This window comes from Phoenix dactylifera, unplaced genomic scaffold, assembly GCF_009389715.1.
Source record: "Phoenix dactylifera cultivar Barhee BC4 unplaced genomic scaffold, palm_55x_up_171113_PBpolish2nd_filt_p 000494F, whole genome shotgun sequence".
Classification (NCBI taxonomy): Eukaryota; Viridiplantae; Streptophyta; class Magnoliopsida; order Arecales; family Arecaceae; genus Phoenix; species Phoenix dactylifera.
This window is the reverse complement of record NW_024067914.1, coordinates 12,501-34,325: the sequence shown is the minus strand read 5'-3', so window position 1 is coordinate 34,325 and position 21,825 is coordinate 12,501. Positions and strand designations below refer to the sequence as shown.

Genomic DNA, 21,825 nt, shown 5'->3' with positions numbered 1-21,825 from the left:
CGGGTATGAATACACCCAATAAGATCAAAATACAAAATCTCGCGGAAATCATGCTTTATAGTTCAAAAATATTTTTGCCTTGCAAGTCCCGTCCAATCAGCCTTATAAATAAAAAATAATTTGATATGAAATTTGGCTTGCAAACCGATTTAGCCCAAATCAGCCTTAGATATACAATTTGGCTTGCAAACCGACTTAACAAAAACCCTAACCTTTCCCTTCCTTTCCCTTCCCTTCCCTTCCCCTCCCTCGCTGAGAGCCGCCGCCGCCGCACCCACCCCCCCACTCCCTCGCCCCCCCTCCCTCGCTGAGAGCCGTCGCCGCCCTCCCTCGCTGAGAGCCGCCGCCGCACCCCCTCGCTGAGAGCCGCCGCCGCACCCCCCCTCCCTCGCTGAGAGCCGCCGCCGCCGGCCTCCCCTCCCTCGCTGAGAGCCGCCGCCGCCGCCGCCCCCGCCCCCCCTTTTCCCTCGCTGAGAGCCTGATAGCCGCCTCCTCTCGGTGTCGTCGCCTCTTCAACGACCGGCCGGCGGCTCTTCGCGTCCTTCTCCCCCGGACGGCAACCTCCGCGGCTCCGGTCACCGACTCACAGTCACCGGTAAGAGTTTTCTCCTCCTCCTCCTCCTCTTCAAGCTCGATCCCGGTAGATTTTGCCCAAGCCCGGAGAGAGAAAGAGAGAGAGAGAGAGAGGTGGTGGGGCAGCGAGAGAGCTCGGAACAGTAGGTCTCCCAAAAATAAGGGTTCAATGTAACAGGTATCAGGGAGAGAATATTATTTAGTTTTAGTTATACATTGAATTATCTTAAGCATGCTCAAATTCTATATGTTTCTTTTCAACCCTCCTTTAGCACGACCATCTATTTTGATCCCTTAAATGGAGGAATATTTAGCCTGAGATATTTTTATTTTTTAATATGCCTCACCTCTGCTTCTAGAACTCCTATTGTTTGAAAAGAAATTGTGCTAAAATTCCTCTATGTGAGCCTTATGCAACATAGATATTTAAAAATCCTATTAATGAAGGAAGAAACAAGTGAGCACTGAGTAAATACTTGATGTTACGGGCAACCTAGTCCTCTGAGCTTCGTGCATAAGTAAAATTTGCCTGCAAATTTGTTTTATGTACTTTTGATATGTTTAAAATTGTCTTAGTTGCTTTTAATTGTTGTCGTTCATGCTTATAAAATTTCAAGTACTACATTTTCTACGAGGCTGAATTAGCTTTTGTTGATGTTGTCAATTAACTTCTGCTGTCTTCCATTTTCCTGGGCTAGCAAGTAGTCTTTTAGAATGTTAATGGTCATGTTGTTATATCTTATTTGCTGTTTAGTTAAATAACTGTGGATTACTATATCATCTGCCACAGGGAAAATCATGGCCACCATGAACATGAATCTTATTATGGAGAACGGGACACAGAAAGTTTAGTTGTGGTATGCTTATTGTTTCGATTTAAATTTGATGTGCAGTAATTAATCATCGGCACTGTCATTGCACATCATTGCCTTATAGTGTACTCGTCTATCATAAGAGTTAGGCATATGCATTGTCACTTTATTTGTTAGCCCTGTTAACTGGTTTAACTGCTTGTTTGGAGTTCTTAATTTTAGGCAATGGAAACTCTGGTTGCACCTGTTCCAAGAGAGTTCCATAAACTAGCATTGGATGACAAATCTGGTCAAACCATCGATACAGCAAAACGGCCTGCGCCATTGACTAGTGGGTGTAGAATAGAAGGTTTTGTGCTTGTCAAAAAGGTAAAATAAGCTTCTGCATTGAATTCATTCACCATTTTGAGTTTGCAGAATCTTCTATGATGTTAATGCAAATGTTACTGTAAGTCTCGGAACCATTTCTATGTACTTAAAATTTTTTGATTGATCAGATACCTTGTTACTGTTTGATGCTCCATCATGATATCAGTAGTTGACGCTTAGTTTAGCATTAGCAGCACGAACACCAAGCCATAACTTATTTTCGAGGAATTGGACAGGAAGTGAAATATTGACTTCCTATATTTACACTGTTTTGATGTTTCTAATGTTAATCACCTGTCAGATAGCAATGAACAGGAGTTACCTATTTGTACCATGCCGATTATGAAACAGAGGCTGTGAAGAGAGATCTAAATGTACCCTCTTTGGATTTGCAGATTGAGCATTACCTTCAATTGGTAAAGACTGAGATAGCATCAAGAAAATCTTCTCGGGAGTTTAAATTGCTAGAGGAGTATGAGTATACAGCCCACAGTAGTTTGGTGCACAGTCTGCATATTCCTGCTGCCAAATTCCATTTTGAGCCCTCTCCTATGCAGGCTGGTTTCTGACACTTGGATACACATTTACCAAATTCAAAATCTGTGAGCTCATCGTTATTTTGAATTTCAGGTCTTGGTAACTGAAGTTCCAAAATCCTTCTCGCACTTCATTACAAATGTATGTGCTATCATTGGAGGCATTTTTACGGTTTGCACTCGATCTCTTTAAATGATATCTTCGGTTTTGTACTGCCAAATGCGTATGAAAAATTTGACCTTATTGGCTTTCAGGTGTCTGGAATATTGGATTCTATCCTGCACAATACGATCCGGCTTATGAGAAAGGTTGAATTAGGAAAACAATTTTGATGGGCAAAGGTGAAATATTGGTTGTACAACGGGTCCAAAGTTTTGCTCATTCCCCTAGTTAGCAATTCCATTTTGAATGCTTTCACTCATAAGAGAAGTGAAGTTGTCATGGTAAGTATAATTTTTTAATAATTCATAAATATTATTGAGCTTGCTCATGTTTATCTCTTGTTTGATCCACCATAATGTTTTTCTCTTCTTTTAAATCAACTTGCAGGCAAAGTATTCAGCTGAATACTCCAAAAAATATGGTGATGCCTCCACCTCAGATGCTCCTCCACGTGATTATGACTTGTGGTTTGACGCAACTGATGTCCCAACTCATGGCCATGTCTATGGCTTTAGTCCCCTAGAGGATCTCACTGGAATTATTGGGCAATCATCATCTGCTTCCACCTCTACAGGTCAAGCTCCAGAGCTGTACACTCATGAAGACCTTCTACGTATTCTTGAGCAGGAAAAGAAAAAATGGCAAGAGGAGGTTCTTCAAAAGATGAGAGAAGAGATTGGCTTTAGACCAAGGCATGCAGATCGGGGGAGTAATGGTGATTCTGATTCTGCTGATCATGCTTCATTATAATTATTTTTGCCTTAGATGATAGGTCTTTGCATTCCTAGGAGGAATGAAATCTCTGTTGATCTTTATGACATATTTTTAGACTTTGATTTTGATGGATTCAGGACATGTTGATGCCAATTTTGAATGACATTTAAAATGACTTTTGCGTAATGTTGAATGCCTTTGCTATTAATGATATTACTATTATTATTATTATGTGCCAATCAATGTACCAAATGTACCAGGTTATTAGATTGTGATCGGTGACCAAATTTTGGTTACTAAATTGTTTACCAAGTATTGTGACGGATTTTGGTCAATAAAAATTGATTTTGCTCAGCGCGTTTGTAACCAATTAGTGACCGTAAACTTATCACTAGGTCAGTGACGGGATTAATGACAAATGTAGTGACAAAATGTGTGACCATGTCTGTGACGACTAAATCTGTCACTAAAGGTCGTGACAGATTAGTGACCAAACTTGTGACCGCATTCTGTGACAAAATCAGTGACGAAGTTGCCTTCGTCACTAACTCCGCAACTGGATAGTGACGGAAAATACATAATTTCTTAAATATTTAATTCTTGAATTTGTAACGGCTTAGTGACGGCGGTTCTGTCACGGAGGTTAGTGACGGGAATCACCGCCGTCACGGAGAATTTAGCGACGCGTGTTTTTGTAACGAAGTCAGTGACGGGAGCTCCGGTCACAAATTCCATATTAGTAACCGGAAACACGGTATAGTGACGGGAATCTCCGTCACTATACGCGTGTTTTCTGGTAGTGTTTCATTGTGAGCTCGTGCGTCATTAGGGATCCAAGAAGCTCCTCAAGTGGAAGCTTGTTCAAGTCCTTGGCTTCTTGAATTGCCGTCACCTTGGCTTCCCATGACCTTGGTAGACAACGAAGAATCTTCCTAACAAGCTCACTGTTAGTATAATTTTTGTCAAGGATTTTTAGGCCATTGACAATATCAGTAAATCTAGTGAACATGCAAGTGATTGTTTTATTAGAGTCCATTTTAAATAATTCATACTTATGTACTAATATATTTATTTTGGATTCTTTTACTTGATTTGTGCCCTCGTGGGTCACTTCAAGTCTATCCCAAATCTCTTTTGCAGAATTGCAAGTAGAGACTCTATTGAATTCATTTCTATCTAATGCACAGTAAAGCACATTCATTGCTTTGGCATTGAGTTGTGCCTTCCTAAAGTCATTGTCATCCCAATCTTTTTCAAGTTTGGGTACAGTGACACCCTCTACATAAATGGAAGGGATGTATGGTCCATTTAGTATTATGGTCCACATCTCATAGTCTTGGGCTTGGATAAATATTCTCATCCTAGCCTTCCAATATGAGTAGTCGGATCCATTAAAGAATGGGGGTCTTTGGGTAGACTGGCCCTCAATGTGGGAAGATCCAAATGGGGTTGTCATTTTGATCTTTTACTCTTTGGGTAAAAGAGTTCCGGCTCTGATACCACTTGTTGCCCAGATAGACAACCCAAGAGGGGGGGGGGTGAATTGGGTTTTAAAAATAATTATAACAATTAAATGATTTATGAAATACTAATTAACACCTTTTGCAAGTTGATTAATTAGATGCTATGTGCTGTGAATGAAATGAAGATAAGGGACAATAGAACAATCACAAACACAAGGAATTTATAGTGGTTCGGAGCTAACCCTTGCTCCTACGTCCACTCCCCAAGCCTCACTTGGGAATTCACTATAACCCCTCGGATTACAGCCGGTTGTTTTACAAGCTCACAACCAAACTTGTTGTTTTACGAGGTCACAACGAACTCGGTCGGTTTTCCCAGGCTCACCAACTAGAACCACCCGATTGTTTTCCCGGGATCACAATCGAACCCTTACACCGTTTGTTTCAACCTAGGCTCACCAACAAACCTTTACACCCTTGATTCAATCCCCTGATTGAATCAAGTAAAGATCAAATGGATAGAAGGAACAAAGAGAAAAATACAGCTTCTAAGAAAGCAAATATTCAGCAATGTAAACAAGGAGAAGTTAAGAGCCCTCAAACTAGTTTATGACGATGTAGAGGAGGGCTTCTCGAACTCTGGGTCTCCTCTTGAATGTCTTGAAGACTTGAGGGCTGAAGGAGACTTCTTTAATGCTGGGAAGAGTTGGTTGAATGGAGTTAATGCCCCTCTTCCTCCTTTTTGCGTTGAAATCAGTTTGCAGATGAAGATTTCTTGTTTTCTTTGAAAGGAATGTTACTTCTCTGCTTTGCTACAGTCCTCTGTGGCTATTTAAGCCATTCCCCACGGAAACTAGCCGTTAGACACACTTTACTAGCCGTTCTGCACATTCTGCACATCCTGACAATGTGTCCGTTGGGATCGGAGTCGACTCGCGCGATCTGGAGTCGACTCGACTGTAGCAGGAGTCGACTCATGCTTTTCTGGAGTCGGCTCGGCAACTGTTCCGGATTTGAATTAAAGTGGTCTTCTCGACTGGGAGTCGACTCGACTTAACCCAGAGTCGACTCCCCAAAGTCTGGAGCTGACCTAGCACTTTTGGAGTCGACTCATTCCAAGGAATCCATAGAGGTATTCTTCAACTTTGCTCACTCGAGTCGACTCGGAAATTCTGGGAGTCGACTCGGCGCTCAGAGCCCGAACTTCCGATCTTCTGTCTTTTGGCTCGTGCAGTCTTGGAGTCGACTCGGACTGTTTGGGAGTCGACTCGGCTCTCAGTATCCGAAAACCAGTCTTCTGTCTTTTTGGAGTAGCGCTGCCTTGGAGTCGACTCGAACTGTCTTGGAGTCGACTCGCATCTCAGAGACAAAAATACTGTCTTCTGTCTTTTTGGGGTCGCGCTGTCTCGGAGTCGACTCGGGCTTTGCGGGAGTCGACTCGGCTCTCAGTGTCCGAAAGTTGCTCTCTGAATTTTCCCTTGTATAACACTGAGAGTCGACTCTCGCTTCCTTTGGAGTCGACCTGCCAATCATCGGAGTCGACTCGCGTTCCTCAGGAGTCGACTCGGCTCTCAGGGTCCAAAATGACTTCTCTGTCTTTCTGTCTGTAACTCCCTGGAGTCGACTCATACTACTCTGGAGTCGACTCGGCAAGTATCGGAGTTGACTCGCGCTCTTCAGGAGTCGACTCGCTGACAGGTTTTGAGTTGGGTCTTTCTGTTCGTCTGTCTGTTCTCAGTCGGAGTCGACTCGTAATGTTCCGGAGTCGACTCGCGCCTGTGCCAATGCTTCTGATACGCTTGGAGTCGACTCGTAATATTCCGGAGTCGACTCGAGTCTCAGACTTTGGTTCAGATTGACTTCTTAACTTATCCAAAATGTCTTGAACCAAATCTAGAGACACTTAACCACAAATTTACAAGATTTTCACTGAAACACTAGATTGAATTCATTAGTAAACAAAAGATATACTCAAATGCTTTGAGCTCATCAAAATCAAATAGGGTTATAATCAATCACTCCACAAATTAAAAAGCTCTAAGCAATCCAAAATGGACTTGAGCATGCTTCAAATCCCAACTGAGTAAATCGATCAAGAATCTACAAATCAAGTAGAGAGAGATTGAACCAAGGATGGGACTTTTTTTACTGGTTCGGCCTTTTAGAGAGAGAAATAGGGAGATTAGAGAGAAAAGAGAGAAGAAACGAGACAGAGAGAGAGAGGAAGAGAGGGATGAGTTTTTTTCTCTCTCTCTCTCTCTCTCCCCTCCCCTTCTTCTTCTTCCTCTTTCCTTTCTTTCTTCTTCTTTCTTCTTTTCTTGGTAACCAGGGGAAGGAGATGGGTAGATTAGTGGCTGCCGTGGTCGAGGTCCGACGATGGCAGCCGGAGGTGGTGACAAGTGGTGGGGAGTGACTGGGAACAGCCAGTGGGGACAGCCATGCTCGGGCAAATGGAAAAAAAAGAAGATAAAGAGGCAGCCTTCTCAGCCCAAGGAGGCTCCGACAGGGGATGGAGAACTTACATGCGAGGGATGGAGGCAAAGGACTTCGGTCAGTGGTGGCGGCCGCGGGTGGAGTGGAATCGAAGTTTTTATAACACTCAAAGAGAGAGGATAAGCTCGGATGAATGGCGGCACCGGCCGGCCATTCGCTGGTTGCAATGGCCTCTAATGGCTGCCGGCCGTTAGCAATGGCCCCAGGGGTTTCATACCAATGGCTGCTCCCCCGGCAGTGCTTCAACGCTGGTCGTTCTAGCCGCTCGGACAAGAGATCGCGATCCCCTGTTCCAATTTCTTTTTTTTATTTTTGAATTTTTAAATTAAAGCTGGCTGGCTTGGTCCAGTTCAGGCTCAGTTGGCCTGATTTTTACATTCTTTCCCTTTGAGTGTGGTAATTTCTATTTAACTTTGACTGATCAGATTGGACGCTAACTTTGTCTAATTTCCCTGCTATATGCCTGAGGTTAAGTGCATCTAGTATTAAAGTTCAGTTGCTTTGTTATTTTCAAGGACTCATGGCCATTTAATCTAGCTTTCAACGGTATGAAGAGGAGATCCATGGTATTCCATGGTATTATGAGTTTCTGCAAGTTAATGCAGCACAAAAGTTTTCACGGTTAAGTTTTGGTTCATATATTGAGGGAAACATGTATATGACGAATCATACGTTTGCCCAGAAACATGCTTTGTACAGTTTTACACACCTAGAAGGCTTGCGTTCGTCTCCTTATTTTGTAATGACATTTACTTCGAGCATGTAACATCTGATCGTCTGATATTTCTATTGATTACTGGGGAAAAGAAAAAGAGAAAGCTCTTTAGCTGACATGCATATTGATTCCTAAAGTTATTTGTATCATTTATCAATTGTTTTTGGATACCTCCAATTAGAAAGGAAATGGTAAAATGCTGCTAAGCGTGAATTATTATTGCTTTCATCAGCAGCTCAAGCAGTTCATCAAGATCGTTGACAAAATGTAGAGCATCTTTTCTTCTAATAAAGTTGATGACGTCATCATTTGGCGCATAGAAATTAGTTTCACTAAATAATAATACCCTTTTTGAGGAAAAAAAAGGTTTCAGTAGTATAGATTGTCATTGAACTTCTCTCATTGTTCATTTATGCTGAGACCATCCTGAGTGGTGACTTGCTGCAGAAGGGAATGAGACAGGGCTTGACACTGCTCGGTTATCTGCGACGAATATCTGATCAAGTTTATTAGGGCTTTCACAAAATATGGAGAAGTGTATGCTATGACGACTATATGAATATTCAGATGGGTGGAGAATATGAATCAGTGCACCAATCTGTATGCTCTGTTGAGTTCTATGCATGGATGAACATACATGCTACTGCGATATGATATTTATCTTCAAGTTAAATTCTATATGCTCTTTTGGCAGCAGTTTTCTTAAGGTCTCCTTGGCTGCTTGCTCCTGTGGAAGCGGAGAGTAGGCTGATTCTGGTCAGGAGCCACTGCTCTCTTTCTCTCTCTTCTTCCCTTCTCTATTCCCAGTTTCCAGTCGTGTGGCTCTTTACCCCCTGTTTATTCTCATTTTATTGTTTAAATGAAGCTTGAGATGCTTGACCACTTTTTTTAAAGGGAACAGAACTGAGACTGAATTGTTCCGCAGTATTTAATTTGACGGGAGTCTACCAGATTATTTATCATGCATCTTTGTGTCTCTATTACTGCAAAGTTATGACATGCTTTTCTTCAGATGAAGCCCTGGAAGTGCATAGATTAATGTATCACCAATCAACTTTAGCTTAGCTGGTTGTCATCCCTATCTAGTTGAGAAAGATTACATCCTCACCACATTTCTTAAAAGGAGAAGGTATAGATTAATCCATCAATATTGGTGAATCTGTAATTGTCTGTGGTAACTATAATTGATGCTGCCAAGCTGCCACACCTAAGAATTGGCTATAGTGTAGTTTGAATCTCCTTTCGTATGACAAAATTAGGGGATGATATGGAATTGCTAGGGAGTTTGATGGCTGAATGCTTTCTTGATGAACTACCAATGTTTCTTCGAAGAACGGATTTCTGGAGATGGGTTCTTCCTGGAGAACCTGAGTTTCTATGCTCTTCAAATTGGACCAAGACATCTTTCTCAACCGTAGAAGATTGAACTAGCTGTGACCAGTCCACGCTATTTGCTTTGGACCTCTTAGCTCAAGGAGTTTCCGTATCCAGTCAACTAAGGCCCTAACGGTTTAGGACCAAGTTGCAATTGATAAAAGTAGATGAAGGCTGTCATCAAGATGTCACCATAGACAGTCTTATATTAATACCACATGCTTAAATGTACATAACAGATGCGTATATGGATCTCTTCTAAAATGGCTTTTCTAAATGAAAGTCTGCCATGTCCAGGTTAGAAATGGACATGACGCAGAATCTAAAGACATGTTCTGAAAAAAAAACATGTGTATATGTGTATCATCTCACAATATAGTATGCACCGTAAAAAACATGTTCTGAAAACTGTGAACCGATTTACTTGAAAGTATGTGTTGTGTATCAGATAAATTTACAGTATGTATTAGAAGGTCGACAAGTATGTATCACCAACTATATGTTGATCTAGCAAGATGCTTCATAAAATATTTAAATCACAGAAAAAGAAATTTAACAATTGTAATAAAATAGTAGTAAAGAAATATCTGGCCTATGAGGTGTGAGAGGCACGTCAAGAGACGCACTGTCCTAAAGCCGTTATTGCCTTCCCACGTGCAGATATTGGCGGTCAGCGACGGCTCCAAGATACAACCCAAACGACTCACAGCGGGCCTAATCTACAGTGCACGTCTGTAGTAGGCAGATTACGTAGTCTATATCGGTTGCCCAAAATAAAATAATATATATAATTGTAAAAGAGAAAATGGAGGTAGGGAGAGACTATGAGAGCAAGAATAAGACTTTTTTTGTTGTATATTTTAGGTGCAAGGAATGACTCATATATATTGGTCTTTTGAAATCCAACCATAACGGTTGAATACTTATGACCTCATTAAGGCTATAATGAGAGATAATGGGGAGTTTTGAAACTTCCAAATGGAATTTGAAATACATATAGGTTACAACAATTCTTTTAAAATTTTAGAGGTTACAAATCTTTTTTATTAACACCTCTTTAAAACATTTAAAACTCATTCAAATTCCAACAGTCCCCCACAAGTTTCAAAACTTTATAAAATCACATACATATATATATATATATATATATATATAGAAATTCGGGCAACTTTATACTATATATGCAATGGGTGCAGGTGTCTTCCGGACTTGAACCTATACTTAGTGTTGACAGTTCTAACCTAAAGGATCATAGTGAACTAAGTCTTAAACTAGACTCTTTGTACCAGATTTTAACATGCCACACACATAGTATTGATATAGACTTGGTGCGGGTTAGCGCTATTTATGGCCATGCGCTGAATCTTAATTCTCATGAGAGTTATTAGAGAACAGCCCAATTCTCACAGTCGCGGCCTCACGACAATTCTCATTTAGGTGAGTCCTCCAAGAATGCATGTGACTTGTATCCTACAGGAGTATGCTTGTCTCGGGCTCATTCAAGGTAACACCCTTCCTTAACGTCACATATCAAAGCACTATTGCCATAGGGATGAGCAGGAGACTCTCTCCTTAAAAGTAGTGTGGAAATGAGTCATGCAATATGGATTGTTTCTACTTATTGAACCTTCTTCATGGGATCTCCAATCACAAAGGTTGGGTTACCTCCCTAGGTGACTCCTTTGTGGGCTTAAGCACATCCCCCTCGACAAGTCAATGACAGCTCTCTTAGAAAGAGCTTTGGTCAGCTGATCAGCTATATTTTTCTTAGACTTTACAAATTTCAAAGACACAATATTCTTATTCGATAGGCTTTTAACTGATTTATACCTCACTTGTAAATGCCTATTCATTTTTTTATTAGTATGTACTTACCTTACTAACTCTATTATTGCCTTACTATCACAATGTATGGAAATGGCAGGTATGGGTTTATTAACTAAAGGCATGTCAAGCATCAAGTTCTTAATCTACTCAGCCTTAGAGCAAGTTGTATCTAAAGCTATAAGTTTTGACTTCATAGTACTTCGAGAGATAATAGTTTGTTTTTTAGATCTCCAGGATATTGCTGCTCCACCCAAAAGAAATACATATCCTGAAGTGGACTTCACATCCATATTTTCTGTTATCCAATTCGCGTCACTATACCCTTCAACTACATTTGGAAATCCCTTATAACATAATGAGTATTCTATGGTTTCTCTAAGATATTTAAAGACTCTCTCTAAAGCAACCCAATGATCTTTACTAGGATTATGAGTATATCTACTAAGTCTCCCAACAGCATATGCTATATCAGGCCTAGTTTTATTTGCTATGTATAACAATGATCCAATCATTTGTGAGTACTTCAATTGCGATACTGGTTCACCATATGATATTGATATAGGTTTACAATCAAAATAATTAAACTTTTTTAACATCCTTTCTATTGTACTGGTTTGATTAAGAGTAATTCCATTATGTGTTCTTTCCAACTTCATTCCTAAAATTATATAGGCTTCTTCTAAATCCTTCATGTCAAACTTTCTAGAAAGATAAGATTTAACATCATTTACTATCTCCAAATTTGTCCCAAATATTAATATATCATCAACATAAAGACATAAGATCACATGTTCTCTATTACTCTCTTTGTAGTACACACACTTATTATATTCATTAATTTTAAAGTTATATTCTAAGATCACCTTATCAAACTTCTTATGCCATTGCTTAGGAGCTTGTTTTAAACCATACAAAGATTTAACTAACCTATGTTCTTGACCTTTAACTACAATACCTCCAGGTTGCTTCATATATATCTTTTCATCTACGTCTCCATTTAGAAAGACAATCTTAACATCCATTTGATGAATCACTAGGTTATGCACTGATGCTAAGGGAACTAAGATTATAATCGTAGTTATCCTAGATACAGGTGAATATATATCAAAGTAATTTATTCCTTCCTTTTGTGTAAAACCTTTAGCCACTAGTCTGGCTTTGTATTTGTCTATACTTCCATCTGTTGGGGGCAGCGACTGTGCCGGAACCCACTCACACCGGCACCACCACCAACGTCGGACAAGCAAAGAGAGAATAAACGGATAAGCACTCTCTCGCTCCCTCGACACCGGACTCAAGGATCACCTCTTCGCTCCGCTACGAAGGGCAAAAAATTACCCCTGGTATCAATAGGGTAAAACACTTGAGCACCGCAGCGGATTATCAAATCAAAGGAAGAAGAAGGAAGAAAATAGCAAAGCAAACACAAAGATGTAACGAGGTTCGGCTACAAGTAGCCTAAGTCCTCCACCGCTCCAAATCTCACTTAGGATGAATTGATTACAGAGATAGCGCACACTCGAACGATCACAAGCGATCGCTCTACAAGAGATTCACATAGAATTCCCTTTGCACAAGAAGAAGGATCCCAATCCTCTTCTTCTCTAGAACCCTAGCCTCACAAAACAAACAAGAGTCTCTCTCAAAAAATATTGGAATCATCAATCTCTAGGGCTCTCATGAGTCCTATATATAGTCTCAAGACCTTCAGATGATCATAGCCGTCGAAACGCCACCAAAAACACCAAAGGAAACTCGTCCGTATGATTTCCCGTGAGCCCGAGTCGACTCGGCTGTAGTTCGAGTCGACTCTAGCACGTCTGGACAAATCCTAGTATAACTGGCACGATCTCGAGTTGACTCGACTGTAGCTCGAGTCGACTCGACTGTAGCTCGAGTCGACTCGACGATGCTTCGAGTCGACTCGACCAACCTTCGAGTCGACTCTTACAGTCCAGACAGAAACATGGTTTTTCTCAGTCTTTTGACGTTTCTCCTTCCGGGTCGACTCGACGAGCCTCGAGTCGACTCGGCTGTTCCCGAGTCGACTCGACTGTAGCTCGAGTCGACTCGGACAGTCTGCCAGACAGAACTATGCAGAATTGATTCTCCTTCAATTCTCTTCATCACCAATGGTCTCCACATACCCCAACAATCTCCCACTTGGAGACCTTGGGTATATCCTCTTGTTGTTTGGCTCTCCTCTGTGCTCCCACTGAAAATGAATCATCCTAGTGAGATAGGTACGATGCCTCCTCAACGTCTTCAAGCGTGAAGACCAGCAGAAGCTGAACAACTCCTCAGCTTCTCCACCGTGACGACCTTCGTCAACATATCTGCAGGGTTCTGACTTGTATGAATCTTCTCCAACTTGACGAGTCCCTGCTCGAGCAATGACCTCACGAAGTGGTACCGTATGTCAATATGCTTCGTCCTCGAATGGAAAGCTGAATTCTTCGCCAGATGAATTGCACTTTGACTGTCTGAATATAACATGCAATCCTTCTGCTCCTTCCCAAGTTCCTTCATCAAGCCCTGAAGCCATATTAGTTCCTTGCACGCCTCTGTGGCTGCCACATACTCCGCCTCCGTAGTCGACAATGCAACAACTGGTTGCAACCTGGAAATCCAACTGACGGCTCCACTGCCCAAGGTGAACAAGTACCCCCGTCGTGCTCCTCCTGCCGTCCAAGTCCCCTGCCATGTCTGAGTCCACAAAGCCCTGTAACCGGATCTCAGAACCTTCATAGCACAATGACATGTGCTTCGTGCCTCTCAGATACCTCAGTATCCATTTGACCGCGCGCCAATGCTCCAAGCCTGGGCAGCTCATGAAGCGACTCACAACTCCCACTGCTTGAGCAATGTCTGGTCTCGTACACACCATAGCGTACATCAAGCTTCCCACCGCCGATGCATACGGGATTTTTGACATATTGAGCTCCTCCACCCGCGTCTTCGGACTTTGCCCTTTTGAAAGCTTTAAGTGGGCACCCAGCGGTGTGCCAACAGGTTTGGCACCCTCCATGCAGAATCTCCTGAGTACTCGGCTGATGTACTCCGCCTGAGATAGTCTGAGGATATGTTTAGACCTATCTCTGCTGATCCGCATCCCAAGGATCTGTTTTGCTGCTCCTAGATCCTTCATTGCAAATTTTCTTGACAGCTTCAGCTTCAATTTTGCAATCTCATGCATGCTAGCTCCTGCAACTAACATGTCATCAACATATAATAGCAAGATAATGTAAGATGTGCCGAAGTCCCGGAAGTAGCAACAGTGATCCTCCTGACATCTCCTGTATCCTATCTCAAGCATGTAACTATCGAACTTGAGATACCATTGCCTGGGCGCCTGTTTCAAACCATATAGGCTTTTCTTCAATTTGCAAACCAAGTCACCCATGCCAGCTGCAACGTATCCCTCCGGCTGCTGCATATATATCTCCTCATCGAGATCTCCGTGGAGAAAGGCCGTCTTCACATCTAGCTGCTCTAAGTGAAGATCCTCTACTGCCACCATGCTCAGCACCGCCCGAATAGAACTCATCTTGACTACAGGAGAAAAGATCTCCGTGAAGTCGATACTTGCTCTCTGCTGAAATCCTTTTACAACCAGCCTGGCCTTGTATCGCTTCTTCCCATTTTGCTCTTCCTTCAGCCTATAAACCCATTTGTTTGACAGTGCTTTCTTCCCCTTGGGCAGATCCACCAAATCCCACGTTTGATTCTGCTCCAATGACTCCATCTCATCATCCATAGCCAACTCCCACTCCTCCCTGGTATCAACCTCCAATGCCTCCGTGAAGCATTCAGGTTCGCCATTATCTGTGAGCAACAAATAACTAAGAGTCCCATCATACCTTTGAGGAGGCTTTCCGTGAGTACTACGAGTGGACCTTCTTAGTTGTGGAGAGGGTGCTAAAACTTCAGGTTCTTGCTCTGATTGAGTCTTCTGACCAGAATTTGTAGACTCCTCTTCAGGATCCACAAAACACGGCTCAACAGGTTTTGTTTCTGATTCAGTGCTCTGCTGCATTTTCTCATTGAATACCACATCATTACTACGAATGATCTTCCTGTGTTCAGGATCCCAAAACCGATACCCAAACTATTGACCTCCGTATCCAACGAAAATGCACTTCTTTGATTTGGCATCTAGTTTGCTTCTTTGACTGGAATCAACATGGACATAACTGGTACAACCGAATACTCGTAAGTGCGCCAAATCAATCTTCTTCGCTGTCCATGCTTCCTCAGGAATTCCAAATTCAAGTTTCTTTGATGGCCCTCTGTTGATCAAGTAGGCAGCAGTGTTAACTGCTTCCGCCCAAAACTGCTGTGGCAATCCAGCATGTATCCTCATACTCCTGGCACGCTCATTAATTGTTCTGTTCATCCTTTCAGCAACTCCATTTTGTTGTGGTGTTCCTGGAACTGTCCTCTGCCTGACAATCCCAGTCTCTGCACAGTAGTCCTCAAACTCCTTGCTACAATACTCACCACCGTTGTCCGATCTCAGGCATTTCAACCTCCTTCCTGTCTCAAGTTCTACCATCGCTTGCCATCTCCTGAAGACCCCAAATACCTCTGACTTGTGCTTCAAGAAGAACACCCAAAGCTTCCTGGTAGCATCATCAATAAAAGTAACATAGTACTGAGATCCACCAAAGGAAGAAACCGGTGCAGGCCCCCACACATCCGTGTGCACGAGATCTAGCTTTTCTTGCTTCCGAGGTTTACCTTCTTTGTTGAATGAAACACGCTTCTGCTTTCCGAGAACACAATCCTCACAGAAGTCCATCTCAACACTCCTGAGACCCTGCAGCTTTCCCAACTGGTGCATCACCTCCAGTCCCTGATAACTCATGTGCCCTAGTCTGCAATGCCATAACTTGGTGTCCACATCTGCTGCAACAACTCCAATAGAGTTCTCCGTGCCGTTGGCGACATAAAGTGTCCCAACCTTCTTGCCACTAGCCACCGTCAAAGAACCCCTGGATATCTTCCACTGATCAGCTGTGAAAGTAGTCTTGTACCCCTGGCTCGCCAACTGTCCAATAGAAATTAGATTCCTCTGCAGTTGAGGCACGTGCCGTACGTCCTCAAGCTCAAGTGAAGATCCAGAAATCAACTTCACTTCCGCGCTTCCCCTTCCTTGTATGGTGCAAGGCTCTCCATCCCCTAGGTAGACTTTGCCGAAGTCTCCCTTCTCATATCCTCCAAGAAGCTTCCGTTGGGATGTAGCATGGAAAGACGCGCCCGAGTCTATCACCCAAGACTCGTCACAGGTAGATAAAGATAGAACGAGGGCATCCATGTCACCGTCTTCAGCAAGATTTGCCAGATCCTTGCTGACTCCTTCGGTGTGGTCGCCTTGCTTCCCTTTAGGAGATTTGCAGTCCCTCCTAAAGTGCCCCGTCTTTCCACAGTTCCAGCACTTTGCTCCCTTGTTCTGAGGTGCTCGAGACCTGCTGGATCTCGACTTCGAGTCGCTTCGAAATCGACCGTCCTTCTTTTGTCTTCCCCGGTCAGAGGTGTTTAGTGCACTTCCAGACGACTCCGTAGCTCCAGAAGATTTCCTTCTTGCTTCTTCACTCAGAAGCACTCCCACAACGTCATCAAAAATCAACTTCCCCGTCGCCGAAGAGTTGCTCACCGCCATCACCAGGCCCTCCCAGCTATCAGGCAATCCGGAGAGGATTAGCAATGCCCGAATCTCATCGTCAAAACTAATCTCCACTGACTCCAACTGGGCCGTAAGTCCATTGAACTCGTTGAGATATTCTGCTACGCTGCCGCCATTTTTCATACGAAGATTAAACAACCTCTTCATGAGAAATACCTTGTTTGATGCTGAGGGTTTCTCGTACATCCGTGACAATGTTGCCATCAACTCCATCGTCGTCTTCTCGTTTTTGATGTTGAATGCCACTTGAGATGCAAGTGACAATCTAATGGTGCCGAGCGTCTTCCGATCGAGGACCTCCCAGTCTTCATCGGACATCTTCTCTGGTTTCTTCGCTTTGCCTCCAAGAGGTAAATAGAGATCCTTCTGGTAAAGGTAATCCTCTATTTGCATCTTCCAAAACCCGAAGTTCGTGCCATTGAACTTCTCAATTCGCAACTTCCCTTCATCCGCCATCGCAGAATACCAATAGCTCTGATACCACTTGTTGGGGGCAGCGACTGTGCCGGAACCCACTCACACCGGCACCACCACCAACGTCGGACAAGCAAAGAGAGAATAAACGGATAAGCACTCTCTCGCTCCCTCGACACCGGACTCAAGGATCACCTCTTCGCTCCGCTACGAAGGGCAAAAAATTACCCCTGGTATCAATAGGGTAAAACACTTGAGCACCGCAGCGGATTATCAAATCAAAGGAAGAAGAAGGAAGAAAATAGCAAAGCAAACACAAAGATGTAACGAGGTTCGGCTACAAGTAGCCTACGTCCTCCACCGCTCCAAATCTCACTTAGGATGAATTGATTACAGAGATAGCGCACATCCGAACGATCACAAGCGATCGCTCTACAAGAGATTCACATAGAATTCCCTTTGCATAAGAAGAAGGATCCCAATCCTCTTCTTCTCTAGAACCCTAGCCTCACAAAACAAACAAGAGTCTCTCTCAAAAAATATTGGAATCATCAATCTCTAGGGCTCTCATGAGTCCTATATATAGTCTCAAGACCTTCAGATGATCATAGCCGTCGAAACGCCACCAAAAACACCAAAGGAAACTCGTCCGTATGATTTCCCGTGAGCCCGAGTCGACTCGGCTGTAGTTCGAGTCGACTCTGGCACTTCTGGACAAATCCTAGTATAACTGGCACGATCTCGAGTCGACTGTAGCTCGAGTCGACTCGACTGTAGCTCGAGTCGACTCGACTGTAGCTCGAGTCGACTCGACGATGCTTCGAGTCGACTCGACCAACCTTCGAGTCGACTCTTACAGTCCAGACAGAAACATGGTTTTTCTCAGTCTTCTTACGTTTCTCCTTCCGGGTCGACTCGACGAGCCTCGAGTCGACTCGGCTGTTCCCGAGTCGACTCGACTGTAGCTCGAGTCGACTCGGACAGTCTGCCAGACAGAACTATGCAGAATTGATTCTCCTTCAATTCTCTTCATCACCAATGGTCTCCACATACCCCAACACCATCAGGTTTTAACTTCTTCTTGAACACCTATTTACACCCAATAGCTTTATTTCCAAGAGGTAAATCAGTTAACTCCCAAGTGTTATTTTAAATAATAGACTCTATCTCACTTTTTATAGCTTCCTTCCAAAATGGAGTATCTAAAGAAGACATAGCTTCCTTATAGGTAATAGGATCTCCTTCTATTAAAAAGATATAAAATTCGTCTCCAAAATTTTTCTCTATTCTAGGCCTTTTACTCCTTCTTAACTCTAATTGTGGTTCTGATTCCTTGGGTGCACTTGTACTAGTGGAAGGTTTATTATTAGTAGATGATTTATCTATTACTTATTGTGAAATTTTATTTTTATAAGAAAATATATCTTCAAAATAGGTAGCATCTCTAGATTCTATAACTGTGTTGTTTGAAATTTCACTAATCTCAGAGTTTATAACTAAGAATCTATTGGCACTACTATTTTGAGCATACCCTATAAAGATAGCATCTATAGTTTTAGGCCATATTTTCTTTCGCTTAGGCTCAGGGATTGCTACTTTTGCTAAACACCCTCATACTTTCAAGATTTTAAGATTAGGTATTCTTTTCTTCCAAATTTCGTAAGGGGTTTTATTCTTTCACAGTTACTCTATTCAATATGAAACATGCAGTAAGAATCGCTTGTCCCCACAAGTTCTCAGATAGCCCAGAACTTATCAACATCGCATTAACTATATCAATTAAAGTTCTATTCTTTCTTTTAGCTACTCCATTAGATTGGAGAGTATGGCGAAGTTATTTCATGTACTATTCCATATTCCTCACAGAAGATGCTAAAATCAGTAAGGGTATACTCTCCTCCTCTGTCGGATCTGAGTTTCTTAATCTTTCTTTCTAATTAATTCTCTACTTCGGTCTTATAAATCTTGAATTTATTAAACACCTCATCTTTAGTTTTTATTAAGTACACATAGCAGAATTTCAAAAAATTGTCTATAAAAGTCACAAAATACTTATTTTCTGCTCTAGTAGGTAGTTTGTTTGAATCACATACATCACTATGTATGAGTTCTAAGAGTTGAGTGTTTCTTTCTATAGACTTATAAGGCCTTTTAGTGTACACACACTTCACATTTATGTTTAAAGTTTAGATTGGACTTAGGGACTAAGTCTAGATCCATCATTCTTTTAATTTTCTTCAAGTTTACAAGTCCCAATCATTCATGCCATACATTAGAAGATTCAACATTGAAAACACTTGAAGAGATAACTTTAAATTCTGAAAGTACATTTAATTTAAACAACCCCTCACTAATAAATCCTTTCCTAACAAATACATTATTTTTTGAAATTACAACTTTATTGAATTCCATAACAACCTTATATCCTTGTTGGACTAAGGATGACCCACTAACTAAATTTCTTCTGATTTCTAGAACATGTCGCACTCCTTTCAAAGTTAAGATCTTTCTAGATGTCATCTTCAGATCTATGTCTCCAATTCCAAGCACACGTGCAACAAAGTCATTACCTAATGTTACACTTCCTCCACTTAATTTCTGATAAGTTTTAAAATAACCATGATCAAAACAAATATGTACATTAGCTCCAGAATCTAACCACCAATCTTTATTTCCATGAGTAAAATAGATAGAAGAAGAAATAAAGTAATACCTAAAGGATGGTTCGGCTGAATTCTCTTGATCCATCAACATATAGACTTGAGCCTTTGGATCTCTTTGATAGTGTTTTGAATTGGGCTTGGGTTTATACTCCTCAGTCATCTTGATGAAACAATCCTTCGCCATGTGATTACTTCTCCCACAAACAAAGCATAGCCTTTTCTCACTTCCTTTGCCCTTGAATGTTTTATTATTGTTATTATTATTATGTCGTTGGAAGTTTTGGTTTTGGTTAGAACGATTGTGGAACCTATTATTTTTCTTGAAGTTCTTACCCCTATGTTGGAAATTGTTTCTCTTGTAAAAACTCTTAGTGTTATTTTCAACTAGGTTCACCTTAGGAGTCTTTTCATCCTCTTTCTTAGTATTGGCTCTATGTTTTTCCTCAACTCTAAGAGAGTTTATGACTTGGGTTAAGGTTAACTCTCCTTGTTTATGCCTAAGGGTCCTAGCAAAATCATTCCAAGATGATGGCAATTTATCTAGAAGATAGGAGACTTTAAAATCTTCACTAAATTTGGTTCCCTTTTTCTCAACTCTTCTCAGAAGTTCTTGATACTCATGAATTCGATCTCCTATTAGTTTATCATCTACCATTTTATAACTATTAAAATTTGAGACAGTAAACCGATCAATGCCAGCATCTATTATCCCATATTCAGCCTCTAAAGCATCCCAAAGTTCTTTTGCACTTGAGGTAGTGGCATGATACACATTATAAAGGTGATCAGATAAAACACTAAGTATTCTATTATAGCAGTGGTACTCTACTTGCTTATTAGTCACCCGGAAAGGTAACTCTTGATTAGACTGTGGTTCCTCTATGGCAGATACAAGTCCTAACACAGTCAACCAATATTTAAGTTGTCTTTGCCACCTACGAAAATTTTGTCCACTAAATTTCTCGGGCTTAACACTATTAGCTTCTTCCATATTTGCCATTCTAAATTTTAAACTCTAAAATTTTAAAGTTTATGTTGCCCAGATAGACAACCCAAGAGGGGGGGGGGGTGAATTGGGTTTTAAATTAATTTAGATATTTAAAACTTTAAGGATGATTAATTAAAAACTATTGCAAGTTATTTAATTAATGCTAAGTGCTGTGAGTGATGTGAGAGGAAGAAGAGAAGAGACAATCCAATGCAAACACAGAGTTTTATAGTGGTTCGGAGCTACCCCTTGCTCCTACGTCCACTCCCCAAGTCTCTCTTGGGAATTCACTATAACCCCCTTGGATTATAGCCGGTTGTTTTGCAAGCTCACAACCAAACTTGTTGTTTTACGAGCTCACAACAAACTCGGTCGGTTTTCCCAGGCTCACCGACTAGAACCAACCCCGATTGTTTTTCCGGGCTCACAATCAAACCCTTACACACGTTGGTTTTTAACTTGGCTCACCAACCAACCTTAATCCCCTTGATTCAATCCCCCGATTGAACCAAGTAAATACAGTGTGTAAAAAAAAACAGAAAACAACTTCTCAAAAAGCAGATAAAAACAATATGAACAATAAATGAAGTTAAGAAGCCTCAAACGCTTTTAGATCGGAGATGAGGAATGGCTTCTTGAACTTCTGGTCTCCTCTTGAAAGAGTGGTCGACTTGAATGCAGGAGGAGGAAGCTTTTAATGTTGAGAAGATGTAGTTGGATGCAGTTATTGCAGATCTTCCCTCTTTTTCGTTGAAGAACAAGTTGCAGAGTTGAAAGCTTGAATGCTTGGAGTGGAATGGTTGTTCTCTGCCTTGCTACAGTCTTCTGTGGCTATTTAAGCCAACCCCCACGGAAACTAGCCGTTACACTGCTTTTTCTGCCCGTTCTGCACACTCTGCGCAGCCTGACAATATGACCGTTGGTGGGTTGGAGTCGACTCGCGCGATCAGGAGTCGACTCGGCTGTAGCGGGAGTCGACTCAAGCTTTTCCGGAGTCGACTCGGCAACTGTTCCAGATTTGAATTAAAGTTGCCT

The 21,825-nt window shown here is 41.8% G+C and overlaps 1 protein-coding gene across 2 annotated transcripts; it reads left to right on the top strand.

Moving 5' to 3' along the window:
• The first annotated feature begins 413 nt into the window (after positions 1-413).
• On the top strand, positions 414-3,097 carry LOC120106235 (protein disulfide isomerase-like 5-4). Of its 2 annotated transcripts, none has more exons than XM_039119180.1 (7): positions 414-595; positions 1,364-1,430; positions 1,608-1,754; positions 2,150-2,311; positions 2,385-2,432; positions 2,546-2,734; positions 2,841-3,097. In XM_039119180.1, the coding sequence occupies exons 3-6, from the start codon at positions 1,611-1,613 to the stop codon at positions 2,621-2,623; spliced, it is 432 nt and encodes a 143-aa protein (XP_038975108.1). In that variant the 5' UTR covers positions 414-595; positions 1,364-1,430; positions 1,608-1,610; the 3' UTR covers positions 2,624-2,734; positions 2,841-3,097. The 2 variants fall into 2 exon arrangements, with proteins under 2 accessions (XP_038975108.1, XP_038975107.1); XM_039119179.1 differs by having other exon boundaries at positions 2,385-2,462.
• Positions 3,098-21,825: the final 18,728 nt, after the last annotated feature.